Source organism: Podarcis tiliguerta (genome assembly GCF_965153285.1).
Source record: "Podarcis tiliguerta genome assembly, chromosome: 5".
In the NCBI taxonomy this organism is placed as follows: Eukaryota; Metazoa; Chordata; class Lepidosauria; order Squamata; family Lacertidae; genus Podarcis; species Podarcis tiliguerta.
In genome coordinates this window covers 54,251,270-54,270,314 of record NC_139538.1, presented here as the reverse complement: position 1 = coordinate 54,270,314, position 19,045 = coordinate 54,251,270, and the positions used below count along the sequence as shown (strand labels likewise).

Sequence of the window (19,045 nt, the reverse complement as noted above, 5' to 3'; positions counted from 1 at the left end):
GGCACGTGCCAGAGACAATGAGATAAGAAACTGCAAAAACAACCCAGCTACAAGGATATGAAAGGTTTGGATTGAGAGCGGATTTCATTTGGTGAAAGAGACGATGTGGGGAAGGGAGCCCATGGTTTGCTTACTTAAGGTTTTTCTTGACATTTATGATATGGTGACAGAATGCCCCCCAGAATGCAAGTTTTATTAAATAATATCTGCACAAGTGAGGATGGCGAAAATTGGAATATTGTATGGATTTTAACAAAACTGGAACTGTGTGTGAAAGAGAAAGGAACTGAGAGGGAAGGGGGGAAGAAATGCTATTCTTTGAAAATATAGAGCAAAATCCCTAACCTCCATTATCCACAAAGGAATGTGTTTGAGATAAATGGCCATAAATGAGCGGCAGGGAGGAAAGGAGTCTACTAGCTGTGAGAGTAAAGGATACAACATTATATATGGATGGGAAAACATCATGAAAAAATTGTCACACACAGGAAAGAATAAGGATTACAGCTAAAGTTCCTCATTTGAAACTTCATAAATTACCTATTATACCAACATGAATTGAAATCACAAGATTGTAGCTGTTCCCATCTGAATGGAATGGAATTATAAAAATTTTGGAATGCAGAAAAAATGTAGAAGAATGAACTCATCAACTCTAGTATGTGAGGGGGTCAGTTGAATTAAATTGTATAATTTGACATTTGAATAATTGACATTAATAATTATACTAATTGGATAAAAATGGTACTGTTATAATGAGGCTATTATTAGAATGATATTGGGGAATTTTTTTTTTTAATTGCTCTTGGCATGAGATTTAAAGTTATACAGGTTTTCTGGTTCCAAAGTGTACTCCCACAATAATGGCAATACCAATATAGCTACTGATAAAAACTTCGAGACTCTATGTAGCCCACATATGCTGTAATAAGCTACAGGTGGGTTAACTCCACCGTCATGTGGACGTCTCAGCTTTAAGTCACTTTTTAGAATGAGGATCCTCAAATCAAAGCCTACTGAAACATTCACATCCTAGACATGACCTGTGTGTGGTCAAAATTCATGTGTCTTTTTGAAAGCCATTAGCCACAACACTATCATTTCCCATAGGATAGAGATTTCATCCAGTCTCTGTTCAGCAGTCTCTGTTGCTTCTGAATTCTAGTTTTATCAGTTTCTCTCTCTCTCTCTATATATATATATTAAATCCCATCACTCAGGAGCAGTGTTTAATCCATGGCAGTGTTTAATCATTTGAGTTTATCTGTTTGGCTTTTCCTGTTCAGACATTGCCTATTTTCTGTGATATAACTTTATCTGCAATGGACATGCCCGGTAATGCTAGAGTCCCACTTTTCCTGCTATATGGCAGCCAGATAACCAGGTGCTAATCTCATAATTCTGATCTCATAATTCATGTGGTGCACCATGACTGACAGTTTGTGTCAATGGGAGGTTTTTTGCTACTCTTTTCTTTATCCTTTCCATTTAAGATCATTCTGGTCTCAAATCAATCATTTCCAAGTCACTTCAAACTGGGGGGGGGGGGGGGGACATTTCTAGATTTTCCATTCCCTTAGGTTTGTCCTTGCCAGTTTTGCCACTTTATGATAGCTGCTATTTTAGAAGCTTAGGAAAAGTGTAATAATATTGCCCAAAGAAGAAATCACTCAAACTCTTTGCATAAACATGATTACAATGTACAGGAAACTTGTGTACATAAAGGAAACCATCATTAAGTCTTTCACTCTACGATTGTCAGCCAAATTTAAAATCAAATACACAGCATTTGTAAAAAGAACAAAGAGCCTGGTAGCACATTAAAGGCCAGCAAATGTATTGTGACACCAGCTTTCATGTGCTCCCAGAGCCCACTTAGTCATATGTATGGAGTGTTGTCCCCAGATGCCAGATACCCAATATACGTACGAAGAAGGGAGAGTGAGCCACTGAGTTGGCTGATTAGGAGGACCAGTTGCAGTATGCTGAGAGACATCCTTAGTTCTTCTTTGCTAATTATATTGACGATGACAGCAAGAAACGTGTAATTTTGCTGAGTGTTTGTGGAGCAAAGACATCTGGCTTGATTAGAAGCTTGGTAGCACCTGAAAACCCCTGCATCAAATCATCTGAGGAGCTAATTGGGATTGTTTCAATCATCACAATTCCATGCCATCAGAGATTGGTGCAATGCTTTAAACTTCTCGCTTTAAACTTCCTTTAGAACTGTCCTGCCTATCAGAGGAGCATTGTGATTTTGATGACACCTTGAGCCATGCAGAGATGATGGTGATGATAATAATTTATTATTTATACCCCGCCCATCTGGCTGGGTTTCCCCAGCCACTCTGGGCGGCTTCCAACAGAATATTAAAATACAATAGTCTATTAAACATTAAAAGCTTCCCTAAACAGCGCTGCCTTCAGGTGTCTTCTAAAAGTCTGGTAGTTGTTTTTCTATTTGACATCTGGTGGGAGGGTGTTCCACAGATGCCACTACCGAGAAGGACCTCTGCCTGGTTCCCTGTAACTTGACTTCTCGGAATGAGGGAACTGCCAGAAGGCCCTCGGCGCCGGACCTCAGTGTCCGGGCCGAACGATGGGGGTGAAGACGCTCCTTCAGGTATACTGGACCGAGGCCATTTAGGGCTTTAAAAGTGAGCACCAACACTTTGACTTGTGCCCAAAAATGTACTGGAAGCCAATGTAGGTCTTTCAAGACCGATGTTATGTGGTCTCGGTGGCCTCTCCCAGTCACCAGTCTAGCTACGGCTAGACTGGGATTGTGGGTCAATGAAGAGGTATTTTTTTGGGCGGCGGCAGATTCTAGTTTATTGTTAAGAAAGCTCAGGATATTGCACAATGCATGGTAGCAACAGCTCTGCATGCTTTAGATTTGCAGGGATCCTCTAAGCACTCCAAAGATGCCTAGTTTTTTGCATAATTGTCCAATACAACATTAGATTAAAAGAGCTCCAGGTAAACAGAGATGCACCATCCATAGTGCATGATAGCTGCCTGTGCCTCAGCCTTCTTCAACCTGGTGCCCTTTACTATGTGTTGTTGAACTATACCTTCCATCAGCCCCAGCCAGTATGGCCACTGGTCAGGGATGATGGAATTGTAGTCCAAGCCATCTGAAGAATGTATTGACCGACTTACATAATTCTGTTCTCATTTCTGTTTTGCATCCCACAAATTTATTATTGTTCTGATTCTTTTAAGTCTAAGGGTATAGCATGGGGGTTTTACTGCTAACTCATTAGCCGGAAAAGATAGGCAGAAATGTGTGTCTAGGGAAAGGAGAATTCTTGCAAAAATGTGTATAATTTGTACAAAAATGTGTTTATTGGGATAAATTAGCACTAAAATACTGGCAGATTTTAATCAGGATTTTTCTTTCCCTCCCTTTTTTAAAAAAAGCGAGTTGCTGAGAAAATACAGAAAACTGAATTTAACTTTGAAAAATGTGAGAAAAAGGCAGTTCTAACTCTCCAGTCTTGACAACTGTCTTAAACATGGCTCCATGTTCCCAGCCTTGACTTATCAGTCTTGACAAAAAATGAAGTGAGAGTAAACAATATTTTCATGTTCTCATTGTTTGTGTATTTTTTTTAAAAAACAACAACAATTCGAAATGTATCTATTCATATTTATCAAGACAGCTTTGCCTTCTTTTCAGGCAGGTGTTAATGAAAATGATTTTTATGATGGTGCTTGGTGTGCAGGACGAAATGATCCGTACCAGTGGATTGAAGTCGATGCTCGGAGGCTAACAAAGTTCACAGGAGTTATCACGCAAGGAAGGAATTCTCTCTGGCTGTAAGTGCATGGATTCTTTCTGACTTTCTACGGAAAACCCAGAAATTTGGGTGATAGTTTTGTGCTATATAAAAACAGGGCTGGAGGAGAAATTAGATTCAGAACCTATAAAGGCAAATCTACCACATTCATACTTTCTGGAGCAAGATGCAAATTGAAATACTGCCATCATTCGAAATTCACACTTCTCTGAATGTTGCAATGCAGTTCTCTCACCAAGTAATGTGTACAAAAATCCTTATACTGTATACTGTGTCCTTATACTGTACTGTAAGGTTTGCATTAAAATTCATAAAGTGAAAATAACACAGAAAATGCATTGCTTTAGAAAGAATGGCTTTGCAAAAATGTGTGTATTAGGCAAAATTGCAAACAAAAATGTGGATATTAGGAGAAATGAAAATGCTGGTAAATATTCCCAAGAACTTTTAAAATGGGGGTGGGAGTGGGAATCACAAGCTGATGCAGCAATAAACTGAGAGAAACTGAAATTGACAGATTCGCAAACCTAATAAAAAGTCAATAGCGTGCATAATAAGGATACCAACATAATTAAACACAAGAGAAATAAGCCTTGTTCGTAATGTGCAAGGGAAAGACAATATTTTAAAACAACCAACACTACTTCCCATCATGTACAGAAGTTCCCCAACTCTGGCTTCTGGGATTTGTTAGCAAATGCTCTTGGCAGGTTGCTAAGTTGGGACTGATTATTCTCTTTCACTCATGTTGACTGGAGCTTAACTTGAGAGAAATAGGAAGGACAGACAGGGCTAATTTAGCCTGTTGGCTGGAGATTGCCCACCACTGCTCTGTCTCTTTGGGAAAGTACATTTAATTGATATTAATTAATATTCTGGCAATGTGGTTGTCACCATGATTTTAGGCTGCATTTGCAGTAAGTAAACTTTCATAGGCACCATACAAACACAAAAGCACCTTCACTCACTCACTCACTCAATCACTCAATCAATCAATCACACACACCTCTTTTGCTACTGGCTACAACAGAATGCCTCTTCCAGTCTTATTTCAGTTGGCGAAGGGCAGAGGAAAGGTGTCTGTGGCTGCATGTGCAACCATGGGCCTTACATTGGTGACCCTTGTAGTGAAGCGCACCACTGCCAGGTGCTTCAAATGGGAGGAAGGCAGTGTTGGCTCCATTGTAGGCATCTGACTTCAGGGCGCTGAACCTTTCCCAGTTGCTGTAGAAAGAGAAGGAGGAGGCAGCAGGAGCGTTCATAAGCAAATGAGTAAGTAGAAAGATGGGCAGGGAAGGGCAAGATCTTTCTCTGAACCACTGTTCGATTGGCTGGTGAGTCTGTCCATCTGTTCAGTGGTGAACTGTGCTTACAGTTCACTGACCCTACCTTTTGTGATGCAGCTGACTTCACCCTTAGTCAATCGAGTTTGTATACACAGAACAAGGGATTTCAATTCATGTTTAACTCTTATTCTTCTGCAAACTTTTCTCTCACTACTTTTCTGATGTGGATAATTCACAGGCCACACAATGAAGTTCCTACCTGCCATGTATTTATGGAACAAGCCTGGACTCCCGGTAAACAAAAGATCCTGAGTCTGTAGCCAAACTGCTTCTACCAGCCTGCTCTAGGCATGATCACGGCTTACTTTCCTGTTTTAGAAGGCAGGGACGTTTTGCACTACTTGTGGCAATTGGGATACATTCCGCTTTTTGAGAAACATTTTCATAGCTTGGTGTTTGTGTACAATCTTGTGCTTTTAGGATAAGCCCTCAAGTGCTTAGCACTATCTAGTTAGCATTTGCTAGCAAGCATCACACAGATCTTCCTGACTTTCTTCTAGGCCAAGAATCAGATTACCATTTTCATCTAATGTTATTACTATTAATGCTGTCAATACACTTTCAAAGCTAGTTGCCTTTGCTGTTGAGTTGAAGAGTCATGCACTGTACCCTTATCTTGTGAGCCTGCTCCAGTGAAACTAAAACAAAGTCAAGAGAAAGGTCTGGATGATATATTCTAACTGTTTCCCCAGAGCAGATGTTGTTGCTTACTGTCAAGCAGAGCTGTTAAGATCTGTCATGTCAGTGCAAGTGGTTATTTATTATGACTCCTGCTCTGGACCATGAGTACCAAAAAAGCGAAGACATCCATGATATGAAGTGCTCAGAAGTTGTTTGTGTTATCCTTCCACAAGAATTTGTTAGGGTTTGGTAACACAAACATTCCTGGGAATTGGTTATATTTTTTTCTCTGCGCCCAATAGCATTTTAAAAGAGACATTCATCTTGTGCAGAGGTGGGGAATGAATGTTTCTCTAGTGCAGGGATAGACCACAACTCCCATCATTCCTGGCATTGACTGTGGCTGTCCTGAAGCACCTGGAAGGTGAAGGGTCAGTCACCTAACCTACTTCTCATTGCCAGCTGGTGCAAGAGGATGTGCCCTTTGGGTGCTGGAGCCCTTGTGCCCCTAAATACAGATCAACTCAACCAGTGGGGGATTCTTTTTGGTGAGTAAGTGATGAAAGGCATGGATTGGTGCTCTTCGATCTAGCTCTTTTGAGCCAGGCCGGTATTTTTCAGGCAGAAAGCAGGGAGGCTGTTCCTATGTCTTCTTTCAGGATAGTTACATTTGTCAGTGTTTGGTGCAGATCGCCAAGTTAGTGTGCATGGCCCCTTTAGATTTATTTGAAATAAGTACAAACCAGGAAATATTTAGAGCTATCATAGCACAAAAAAATAGACCAACCTACATCAAAATGCAGAAAATGTGGTGCTGTGGTCACCAACTCTTAGCCTAACCTACCTCACAGGGTTCTTCGAAGGATAAAACAGGGAGAGGAAGAATGAAGTATTCCACCTTGAGCCCCTTGGAAGGAAGTTGGAATATAAGTGTACCAAGAAATCAAACTAAAATAAAAAACATTTTCTTTCCTTTTTTAAAAAAATCTGACAACAAATTCCTATCAGGGAATAGGCTCCTCTTTCTAGGAAAACTGCAGAAAGAAAGAAAAATATTTCAGCATACAATGGAAAGTCCTGGTCATTGGTGTCTTATTTTTCAGGGGAGGCATGTTCAACAGCTCAGATGCCACTGCACTAAAGGCTCTGGGGCAAAGAGTCACAGAGGAAACCTCTGGCACATGCAGTACCAGAAGGAGGGCCTGCAGAGATGACCATAGTGATTGAGCAGGGAGACAGGGAATCTTGCTCTTGATTACTTTAGGGCTCTGTACACCAACAACAGAATCCTGAACTTGGTCTGGTGGCATATTGGCAGCCAGTGCAGTTTCCTCACCACCAGTGTCATGTGCTGACAGAAGGCCGTGCCAGCCACAAGTGGCATTGCCCAGTTCTGCACTAGCTGCAGCTTCTGGACATAAAGGTAGCCCAACATAGAGTACATAGAAATAATCCATTGTCAAGGTCACCTGTGCATGGGCCCCTGTAGACAAACTATCTCTTTCCAGGAATGGTCATCGCTTGCATATCAGCTGAAGCTGGTAAAAAGCATCTCTAGCCCCTGAGGCCACTTGAGCATCCAAGGAAAACAGTGGGTTGTGGATTACTCTCAAACTATGTACTTATCCCTTCAGAGGGAGTGTAACCCCCTCAGAATGGGTAATCGGCTTATATACTAGACTGTGGAACCACTCACCTACAGGGCCTTTCTCTTGACAGGATTTGGTTTCAGTTTATTGGCCCTCATCAGTTTATTGGCCCTCATAGTCAAGACATTTTATAACCATAACTCTGCCTCATGTCTTCACTCTAATGTGTGTGTTGGGCCGGGAGGAGCAAAACTATATATTTGGCTGGGGAAAGAAGCTTTGTTTCACGTATTATAACTTTCCAAGCATAGATTAGAGCTTTCTTTCCTATTATTGCACTCACCCAAAACATATTTTCCCAGATGCAAGTTGCTGATTTCAGTTTTATTCCAAGTAAGTATGTTTAGCATTGTAGCCTCAATCAAAATACTAATTTAAGATGCTTAAACAAAAACACTTATGGTCTATAGAGTGCTGATTAAAATGAAGCTTGTTTTATTCAGACTAATGAACAATAATGGGAAATCTTCCTGATTAGACCTGGAGAATTATGTTGTGTGCTGGTTTGGCTTCAACAGCCACATGTCAGGAGACATTTTCCCTGAGATGTAGTTAAATGTCCTGTTAAAACACCATGCCTGACATCCAATTGTTAAAGGAGCTATAAGCCATTTAAGAGGCTATGTTCTGCCTCCATGGTCAGAGGCAGTATTCTTCTGAATACTAGTTTATGAGAAAGTTGGGAGGGGGGACTATTGACGTAACACAAATACCAGCTGACAGTTTTAATTAAGAGCTGAAACTATTCATCACCACCTATGCTGGGGTTATTACCTAGGTAAGAAGAGCTTTTACTGGTCTTGTCTGTGTGGTGCTTCTGCTTTTTCCCTTTAGGGATGCATTTGTGCAACAGTAGATATAAAGAGGAGAGCGCAAAATATGGTCTGAAGCTCAACATTAAAAAAACTAAGATCATGGCCACTGGTCCCATCAGCTCCTGGCAAATAGAAGGGGAGGAAATGGAGGCAGTGAGAGATTTTACTTTCTTGGGCTCAATGATCACTGCAGATGGTGACAGCACTCACAAAATTAAAAGATGCCTGCTTCTTGTGAGAAAAGCAATGACAAACCTAGACAGCATCTTAAAAAGCACAGACATCACCTTGCCAACAAAGGTCCGTATAGCTAAAGCTATGGTTTTCCCAGTAGTGATGTATGGAAGTGAGAGCTGGACCATAAAGAAGGCTGATGGCCGAAGAATTGATGCTTTTGAATTATGGTGCTGGAGGAGACTCTTGAGAGTTCCATGGACTGCAAGAAGATCAAACCTCTCCATCCTTAAGGAAATCAGTCCTGAGTGCTCACTGGAAGGACAGATCCTGAAGCTGAGGCTCCAATACTTTGGCCACCTCATGAGAAGAGAAGACTCCCTGGAAAAGACCCTGATGTTGGGAAAGATGGAGGGCACAAGGAGAAGGGGACGGCAGAGGACGAAATGGTTGGACAGTGTTCTCGAAGCTACGAATATGAGTTTGACCAAACTGCAGGAGGCAGTGGAAGACAGGAGTGCCTGGTGTGCTCTGGTCCATGGGGTCACGAAGAGTCAGACACGACTAAACAACAAGACATAAAGCATTGCAACAGCCAAAGTATTACTTCATTTGACTTGAATGCTGAGGCCTTTATTTTCACCATAATTCAGTGGTGATTTAATTCAGTGCTCATATATTGCACACTGGCTGTTCCTTTTTTTCCTTTTCTTTTTTAAAAATCTGTCTGGAAGTGCCATGCTAGAGCTGGCACAGGGGAGCTGCCTTTCCAGCAGCTGCATCACTGCTGCTTATGGGGATGGAACAAAGGAAACTCCCTGTGTTGCAAGAACAGACTACCTATAAACAATCACAGGCATATTGCCTGTGATTGTTTATAGCTTATGCGGATGGTGCAGGATCAGGTCAAAGGATGGGCAAGGCATGGGACTGTGCAGTAGCACTGGACTGGCTCTGGCAGTGTGCCTGCGCAGCTCCAACCTTGACCCTCCCTTGGTCCTGCCCTGTCCAGGTAAGCATCCTTCTGTCAGGAGGACATTTGTGCAACCCTTCCCTTCCTTCCCATTGCCAGCCGCTCCTGAGCCTGAGAGATAATTGGACACTTATTGTTTAAATAAGTTGGCTTTGGGATGAGGTTTTTCTATAGGTTATTCAGTGCTGCAACATTGGAAAGAAAACTGGATGCCATCCAAATATTGTATTATGCAGCAATTGCTTTCTTTCTTTCTTTCTTTCTTTCTTTCTTTCTTTCTTTCTTTCTTTCTTTCTTTCTTTCTTTCTCTCTCTCTCTCTCTCTCTCTCTCTCCCCTTCCTTCCTTCCCTTCTTCTTTCTTTTCTTTCTTTCTTCAAATATATGTGTTTACTTGAAAACTTTAAGAAATTCTGCACACACACACACACACACACACACACACACGGTTTCTATTGTCTTTCCACCAATGGCACTTTGCACTTTCCTACATTCTTTTATAAGAGGCATTCATTTCCCAGTCAGATACTCAATGCTTGCTGGTGGCTCCACGAAGCTGCTAACAGACATCAATACTGGCCATGTGCCAAAAAGCCTTTCCAGCAGGAGGTTAAACCTGAGGAGGCTGTCTAGAAAAATAAAAAGAAGGCACCAATGAGAACCAGACATGCAACCTGGCTTGCAGAAATGAATGCATTTTAAACTTGGAAGGGATTACCAACCATGCCTTGAAGATTTACTAAGTCTCGAGTCTCTAACATGGTGCCCTTGGGCACCATAGTGCCCTGAGGCTCCCTTCTTGGCACCCTACCCATATGTGCCCTTTTTCTTAATTTTATGTGCAACTAGAAAAATAGGTTGTGTCCCCTTTGCTTTTTTAAAAAAATTGACAAAGCAAAACACAATTGCCCAAGAGGACCAACTTCATTTCAGGCACAAATTTATTTAAATCCCTCAGCCTATAGAGCGAGATGAGCACGCAACCCCAGAGTCATCCGCGACTGGACCTAACGGTCAGGGCTACCTTTATCTGTACCTTTATACTATAGGGATGCGGGTGGCACTGTGGTTTAAACCACAGAGCCTAGGGGTTGCCGATCAGAAGGTTGGCGGTTCAAATCCCTGCGACGGGGTGAGCTTCCCTTGTTCGGTCCCAGCTCCTGCCAACATAGCAGTTCAAAAGAACGTCAAAGTGCAAGTAGATAAATAGGTACCACTCTGGTGGGAAGGTAAACGGCATTTCTGTGCACTGCTCTGGTTGCGCCATGCTGGCCACATGACCAGGAAAAACTGTCTGTGGGCAAACGTCGGCTCCTTCAGCCTATAGAGCAAGATGAGCGCTGCAACCCCAGAGCCGTCCGTGCCTGGACCTAACGGTCAGGGGTACCTTTAACTTTATACCTTTTTCTTGTCATTTGGCTGTGCATAGGAGACAACTACCAAATTAAAGTATTAGAGAGAGAAAATCTCAACCTGGTCTTTGAGTGTGATTTGCTTCAAAGCGTTCTAGTTGTAAATGTTAGGAAGGTTATGATTAAGGTGAAAACCTGTTCTTTTGACTATTTAGAATTTCCATTCATTCTTTATGGCTTTGTGTAATGTAGTTAAATTGGGTTTCTGCGGCAATGAAAGGCGAATTCTATCTGCAGGTGCTGCATATATTGCGAAGAGCGTTTCCCTGAACTTCCCCAATGAATAATCTCCAGTATTGCTATTCGAGACTTGACCCTCTGTTGAAGAGAAACTGCCAATCATGTTGAATTGCATTGAAGTATGAGGTTATGTGGTAATAGGGACAAATCCTTTAAGTGCTTTGGGGATTAGAGCTAGTCTGACAAACTCATGAAGGCAGAAGCTTTGCTTGGGTATTCATCTCTGGAAATTCCAACATTGAAACTTCCCATGTTTTCAAATGAAGGCCCTCTTGAGAAGTTATTGTGAGCACACACAGAGGAAGAAGAAGCAGGATCATGACCCCATGCATGCTCATCATAAGGTCTAAAGGCATACAAACTATACAGGTGTGTGTTGTGCCTATGTGAACTGGAGCCCTGCCTTCTCTAGGGGGTAGACCAGTAGTGGATGTGATTGTGTTCGGAATATTGTATCAAGTGCATGACAGCATTTAATGTGTTTGTTTCTTATTTTAAAAATAGCAGCTGTGGGGAAAGGGGGCAACTGGGATGGGAACTGCAGTATGCAGGGAAGGGTATTAGTCCTCCTCTTCTGCATATCCTATGATTCTGACAACCCTCTCCACCAGAGCTGTTTTCCAGAAGGTATAGGAAGCTGCTGCATTTGACAGCCACACCACCTGAGGCAACATGGAATTTAATGACTTTATTGTCAAAGTGCCATGCAAACTGGTCACAGCATGCCTGTGAGTACACCAGAGGCCCATCTACCACTGTGACCGCCCAAAACAACTCTTTGAGGCTTCAACACAATAGCAAAGTAGTTCTCCTTTGCCATCTTCCCTGTCATTTGGTAGGCAGAATTATGTAGCCTAACAAGTGTTCAACCAGCTTTGGTGTGAATTTTCCACCACCTGAGTTCCAGTTGTCTCCCAGTTTGCTTCATTGTCTGAAGTGTGGGTTCTGCGACACCAGAGAGGACCCTTGGGAATGATCATGTCAACAGCACAGGTTCAATCCCTGGGATCTCCTGGTAGGGTGGAAACTCACTGCCAGTCTGTGTGGATATTACTCAGGTAGATAGGCCATTGGTATGACACAGTGTCAGGCAACTCCTTTTGTTCTATGTACTGAAGCTAAGCCAATTGACAAAAAAGGGACTCAAACGGAAAATAGAACTTATTCGTATCACGTATCTGAATCTAACAGGATTCCAAATGACCCCAATGGGTCAAATAGCTAAATATTTAAATATTTTTTTCTTTTTAGATTCACCTTTTTGTGCAGAATTATGAAAGTTCATGCTTGCACAAATATATTTGTGACAACATTGCTTTTTAAGCTTTTAAAAATTCAGATTTGAACTGTCTGTTCTAAGCTCAAAAATAGCCTTGATAATGAATTCATTATTCTTATGCAGATGGTTGATTTTCCCTCCTATATTTTTATATAGCCATAAATGGGATGCATATCCCTAATTTTGCATGCTACAGGCATATAGTAGTTTTGAACTAATTTAGTTCAGCCCCTCAGCATGTTTTCGGTGATTAAAAAACATCTTTCATTTTTGAAAATTACATGAAAAATCTCTTTCAGATTTTATTTATTGCAGCTTATTTACATAAACACGGGTGAGCTATTTTTGATATAGAAGACAATTGCAATCAGAGCTGGGTCAAAACCTCTCAAAATACATCCCACCCCCCTCAAAACATTCGAATGATTTATCTTTTTCGCCCTCCCCCTCAATAAAGAAAGAAAATTTTCTCTGAATATTCTCCACCATGTTTCTGTGCAATATCTCCCAAATGCCTATGGATGACATTAAGTCCTAGAGCATTGTTGAAGATCCAAGACGTTGCTCATTATGGAGAAAGCCAACACAGTACTTCTTGCTACCACTTTCAGAAGAGGCAAGACAAATAAACAGAAAATGAAAAACCAAGGAGGTGGAAAAAGCTGTCCTAATGGTAAATCCCACTCCTGATAAATTGTTGGAGAAATTATCTTCCCCCCTGAGAAAATCAGTGAAATGGTCCTCACAATTTCTCTGCCCAAAAAAGGAAGGAGATTTTTTTGGGGGGGGAGGGGTGATCTGTACACAGTTTGATGTACTTCACTGTGTGTATATGTATTGTACTTTACAAACTACATTTTTAACCATAAGCCAAACCCAAGATCCACCAGAATGGGCAAGTTTGGAATAAGCAGATCTCTGGCTGAGGTGGAAAAAGCTTGGTTCAGCTGAGGCTACACCAGCTGAAGTCCCTCATCCTGGTTCAGATGGATTTGTATTTCAGTTCAACAATTACTTTGATAAAATACATGTTTTGTTATGTACAAATGGCTTTAGATACCTATTAGGTGAATTACCATATAGCATATATTCAACACAAAAAACAGTGGCAATTTGTTGTTGACAAAGCACAGCTGGACATATAAAGGGCCCCATTACCTTCAGTAGTTTAGGGCCTCATCAAACTCAGTCTGGACTCGGCAGAATCTGATTGAACCAAGGCTGGTGTAATTCCTGAAATGGGTGTTCTGGGGCCATGGGGGGAGCTCTCATTGCTGGGAACAAGACAAGAGCAGATTTACACCCAGTCCAACCACCTTTCAGCTCAGTTACATGATCTAGCAACCCAGCAGAACATATGAAAATGGTGGTGTAAGTCAAAATAAAGACTTATTTTCCCTCTGCCAGCCTAAAGCTTGATCAACTGGCAGTAGCCCTGCTCCTGCTGGGAGTTTGGATCTGGAGCAACTTTTTCCAGCTTAGCTTAAGACAATGAAACTTCTGCTAGCTTCCTATAGTTAGGATTTTTTTTTTGCCTGCTGCATACGTGACACATTTTACATTTTGTATGTGCATTTCCAAAAGTATTTTTGGCCATACCCAATGTGTGTTTGGAAACATGGAGAGCATGCATCTGTTTTCTAATAGGTAAATCTGACCACAGATTTATAGGAAGAAGGGAGAAATAAATGAGAAGACATGATAGTGCTTACTTTTCTTTCCAAAATGCTTCACCGCGAAATATGCTATCAATCTCATGCTTTTTTCCTGATGGGATATTCAGACCTGCACTCTGATACATACACGTATTTAGGAGTAAGCTAAAGGGACCCCTGACCATTAGGTCCAGTCGTGACCGATTCTGGGGTTGCGGCGCTCATCTCCCTTTACTGGCCGAGGGAGCTGGCGTACAGTTTCCGAGTCATGTGGCCAGCATGACTAAACCGCTTCTGGTGAACCAGAGCAGCGCACGGAAACGCCGTTTACCTTCCCGCCAGAGCGGTACCTATTTATCTACTTGGATTTTAACGTCCTTTCGAACTGCTAGGTTGGCAGGAGCAACGTCGGAGCAACGGGAGCTCACCCTGTCACGGGGATTCAACCCGCCGACCTTCTGATCGGCAAGTCCTAGGCTCTATGGTTTAACCCACAGCGCCACCCGCGGCCCATTTAGGAGTAGGCCCCATCAAACTCAGCAGGACTTCCTTCAGAACTGTTATTCTGAGGATGCCTGACTCCAAAATAGACATACCTAAGACTGATGAACAACATGGCCAGATGCTTTTTACATGTTCCTGGTAATTCTAAGTTGCGTTGAACTGATATCATTGTGAGGAATGCTTATATAAGGTAAACTAAAAATCTGGACTGGCCACTGCTTATAGAGTTTTAAAAATTCCAGTTGCCCTGCTTTTAACTGATTAGGCAATTTCATTCATTAACAAATTCAGTAGTGCTGCATCTCATTAGTGGTTTTATTTTGAATGTTTAGGATAAGGTATTTGTCTGCTTTTTCTTTTCTCCTTTGCACTCTTCTACTGGCTTTCTCTTTAATTGGCATTTGGCTTGGGTTCCTCTTCTCTAACACTGCTAGATGGAATATTGTCTCCAAAGCAATATTCACCTTTCCACTAGGATCAGGTAGGACAATAATTTTCATTAATATGGTTGGGGAGCAGGGAAGGATAAACAAAGTGAGATTAGTTACTGAAGTTGTATGAAGCTTTGAAATTGCTCGTACTTGCATTGTTTTGGATCACTTTACATCTAGAAAGACTTGAGACGCCACTCTGTTTCGCCCCCTGAGCTAATACTCTATCAAAGTTCAGCCCTTAGAGATTTCTAAACAGATAGAAGATTAGGAAACTGTTTAAAGGGCTTTGGGGCTATTGATGTCAAAAGATTGTGTGACAAGCATTAAACCAGTGTATAAAAAGCCCTCGGATTCCAGCTTTTAAATACAAACATAATCCACAAATCTGTCCCCCCCCCCCCGAGTATCTTCAGCAGATTTCTTTTTTAAATACCAGATTGTTGAAATAATGGTGAAATTACCTATTCATTTAAGTGCGATCAATCTTGCTACGTTAGTCCAATGTGATATGTCAAGAAAGAGACCAAACTCGGTCACACAATAGAAAGCAGAGAATATATCTATGTTCAAAACTTACATTAATTTTATATCATTTATCCTTACTACCTGCCCCTCAGTAACCTAAGGGTCGTGTTATACTGAGAGACAAATTAGATGGCATAGTTCTGTCCTTGAGTGAACAAGATTTTTTGCTTTTGTTTCCACAGACTGTCAGTGTGGGTGGGTGACGGGTACACAATCGATAGGTAGGAGACTTTAACTCATTGCATCCTACTATGGTTCCAATTTGCATCAGGGGATCTACTGCCTGCAAATTGCATTGCAAAAAGGTTCACATTAATTTCCGAGTGTACGATTTTTTTTTGTTTGTTAGTGATTCCTTTCCTGTAGAACTACAAGGGGTGATATGGCTATGTGCTATCCAATTGTAAAATAGCAGCCAAACCATAGTATCCCAGGACCATCTCACTTTTGCAGTGTAGATGACAGATGCACATATAAGTAAATGGCATATCTGTTTGCTACCCAGGGCTCCTTGGGAAGGAATGACGGGATATAAATATGCCTACGAGCCTTTACTGGGTATGGGGAAATGTGTACATGGGGATGATTGCATTGGTGGCTGCCCTCTGTGAGTTAAAGTGTGTTCTACACCATGTGGAGAATCTACTTATTTGTGGTCATAATGCCTGAATAGAGCTTTAAAATAAGGGAAATGGTGGATGAAGGAAAGAGCGCTGATTCAGTTCAAACCCCACCCCTGTTGCTTTTATTTAAATAAAAAGATTTTGGAAGACCTAATCATGGACCTTTCCCATTCCATTTGATTGGGAGCAGGGTGTCGTTCGAAAACAGAATGATGGACGTGATGCATTTTGATCTGATTTGGAAAAGCGATTTTGATCCTGTGGATCTTTAAATGTAGTTCATTTAGAGTTTAGCACCATTAAATTCAAATAGTGTGCAAGCAAGACCATGTTCCGGTGAACAACTCATTGAACACATCAACACTTCATCTGCAAGCCATTAGTATATAAGTAAGCAGAGTTATCTACTTTATGTTGACATGCATAGTTTTTGTTGCAGTAAAGATAAAGGAAAAGATGAGAAACAAGAATGGGCAAAAATTTCTCCAGGGAGTTCTCCCACTGAAATGAATTTAAACTCTGCAAGCACTCTTGTACAGCTCCCATTTATGTTGAAGGTGCTTCAGCATGAGAATTTCCTTAAGGGATTTGTTCACATTTACTTTTCTTACTCCATGCTTCTCATAAGCTTAGGTTTTCTTGCATTGTCTGCTAAATTTACATTTCTATAACTTCCCTTGTTTGGATTTATTTTACTAGAATATTGTGTGAGTCAGTAAATCAATATTCATTATTTAACAAAGAAAACCTTTTGATTCTTTCTAGGAGTGACTGGGTAACATCTTACAAAGTCATGGTGAGCAATGACAGCCATGCATGGATCACTGTCAAAAATGGTTCTGGAGACATGGTTAGTATCGCAAAACATAATATTTTTTCCCATCACACTTGTTTATCACAGCTCCATTTTGATAAAATGTCTCAAGGGTAACACTCACTCCCTCAATTTCAGTGGAGGCTTTTCTTGTCAAGTTCTCATGAGCAGAATAACTGAAATTGGCAAAAGGCATATCTGATAGTTGATACTGGATTCCAGTTACATATCCTGTGCTTCTGGTTTCTTCATTCTGTTGGGCCAGATTTAATGATAAGAACGTCAGATGAGTCTGCTGGATCACGCCAATGGCCCATCGAAGTCCAGCATCCTGTTCTAACAGTGGCCCATTGGAAACCAGCAAGCAGGATTTGAGCACAAGAACACTCTCCCCTTCTGTGATTTCCAGCAGCTGACATTGAGAAGCATTACTGCCTCCATCTGTGGAAGCAGAACATAGCCATTGTGGTTAGTAGCCATCAATAGCTGCCTTCTTGGGTGGCGCTGTGGGTTAAACCACAGAGCCTAGGGCTTGGCGATCAGAAGGTCGGTGGTTCAAATCCCCGCGACAGGGTGAGCTCCCGTTGCTCGGTCCCAGCTCCTGCCAACCTAGCAGTTCGAAAGCACATCAGAGTGCAAGTAGATAAATAGGTACTGCTCTGGCGGGAAGGTAAACGGTGTTTCTATGCGCTGCTCTGGTTCGCCAGAAGCGGCTTAGTCATGCTGGCCACATGACCCGGAAGCTGTATGCCGGCACCTTGGGCAATAAAGCGAGATGAGCACCGCAACCCCACAGTCGGCCACAACTAATGGTCAGGGGTTCCTTTCTCTTTATCTTACTTTAAAGCCATCCAAATTGATGGTCATCACTGCCTGCCATGGGAGACAGTTCTATAGTTTAACTATGTGTTGTGTGAAGAAATACTTCCTTTTATCCGTCCTGAAAATTCCAGCACACAGCTTCATTGGGTGTCCACGAGTCCCAGTGTTATGAAAGAGGGAGAAAACGTTTTGATTTATTCCAGGTGTTGTGACTAACGATGCTCACTTACTTGTATGCTGAAATAGATTTTTGAAGGCAACAGTGAAAAGGAGATCCCAGTCCTCAATGAGCTGCCAGTACCTCTTGTTGCACGTTACATTCGGATAAACCCTAGGACGTGGTATGAAGATGGAAGCATATGCATGAGGCTGGAAATCCTAGGCTGCCCTCTCCCAGGTAAGTGACAAGCTTAAGACCAGGCTTGGCATAATAGCAAAGTTCCTGGACCAGTTCCAGTGGGAATTGCCTGAATTGTTTATGAAAACAACTGTGCCTGATGGCAAGCATCCTGCCTGTCTCCCTTGGTTCAGGGGATGTGCTGGATATGTTTTTTCAGAGCACAGAATAATTCTTCTGTATTACTCTGGGATAAAGTTAATGAAACATCCTTATTGAATAGCCCCAGAATCCCCAGAAAGTTTTCTGGAATTCCTTAGCGAATCACCGAGCTAGTTAAAAGCAGGCAATTAATGTTTGAGGTTTCTTGGGGGGCGGGGTGTGCTTCAACCAGTTCATAGTCCCAGCAGTGGAGAATCAGCAAAACGGTCTTCAAAAAGGAAAGAGGAAATATGACAGGCACAGACTGAAGAGGAAGGTAATGAAGGCTCAGAGGAGAAAGCTAAAGCTCTTCAGATTCTTCTCTGGTTTCCAGAATATTGCTGTGCAGATGGATACAGAATGACATACAGAGATTTGCAATTGCCTGAAAGGGATCAATGTACTTTTATTTCTAGTTCTCTCACAAATTGAACACAAAGGGAAAAAAGAGGGGGGAGGGAACCACCCGGAAATTACTTTCAAAAAAGAAAGTATCTTGATATAAGCAGAGAAGGAAATGTCTTTGAGCACACACATTTATTTATTTATGAGTATGTCATAGAATTGGTAGCTTCAAGGCAGGATGACATTTTTTGCAGAATGAGAATCATTATGCACCTGTAGGCACTTGGTAATGTAGCAGATAGCAATGTAGATCCAGATCGTACTTTAGCTCAGGACTCACTGGGTGGTCTTGGGCAAGCTGTGGTTTCCGTAACAATATAGTCACACAGCCTGCTACTTGTCTGAATCAGAAGATCAGAAGATGACTACTAGCATCTGTTCCTCCTCCGTAACCACATTGAAGTGCATAAGTGCCA

At 41.7% G+C, this 19,045-nt stretch overlaps 1 protein-coding gene across 1 annotated transcript in view; it reads left to right on the top strand.

Moving 5' to 3' along the window:
- The window catches only part of CPXM2 (carboxypeptidase X, M14 family member 2), a 66,075-nt gene that overhangs the window by 25,220 nt on the left and 21,810 nt on the right, over positions 1-19,045 (top strand). The window contains exons 4-6 of the mRNA XM_083439628.1: positions 3,683-3,822; positions 16,816-16,900; positions 17,933-18,083. Of these exons, the coding sequence (XP_083295754.1) occupies positions 3,683-3,822; positions 16,816-16,900; positions 17,933-18,083 (376 nt within the window). The remainder of the gene's footprint in view (positions 1-3,682; positions 3,823-16,815; positions 16,901-17,932; positions 18,084-19,045) is intronic.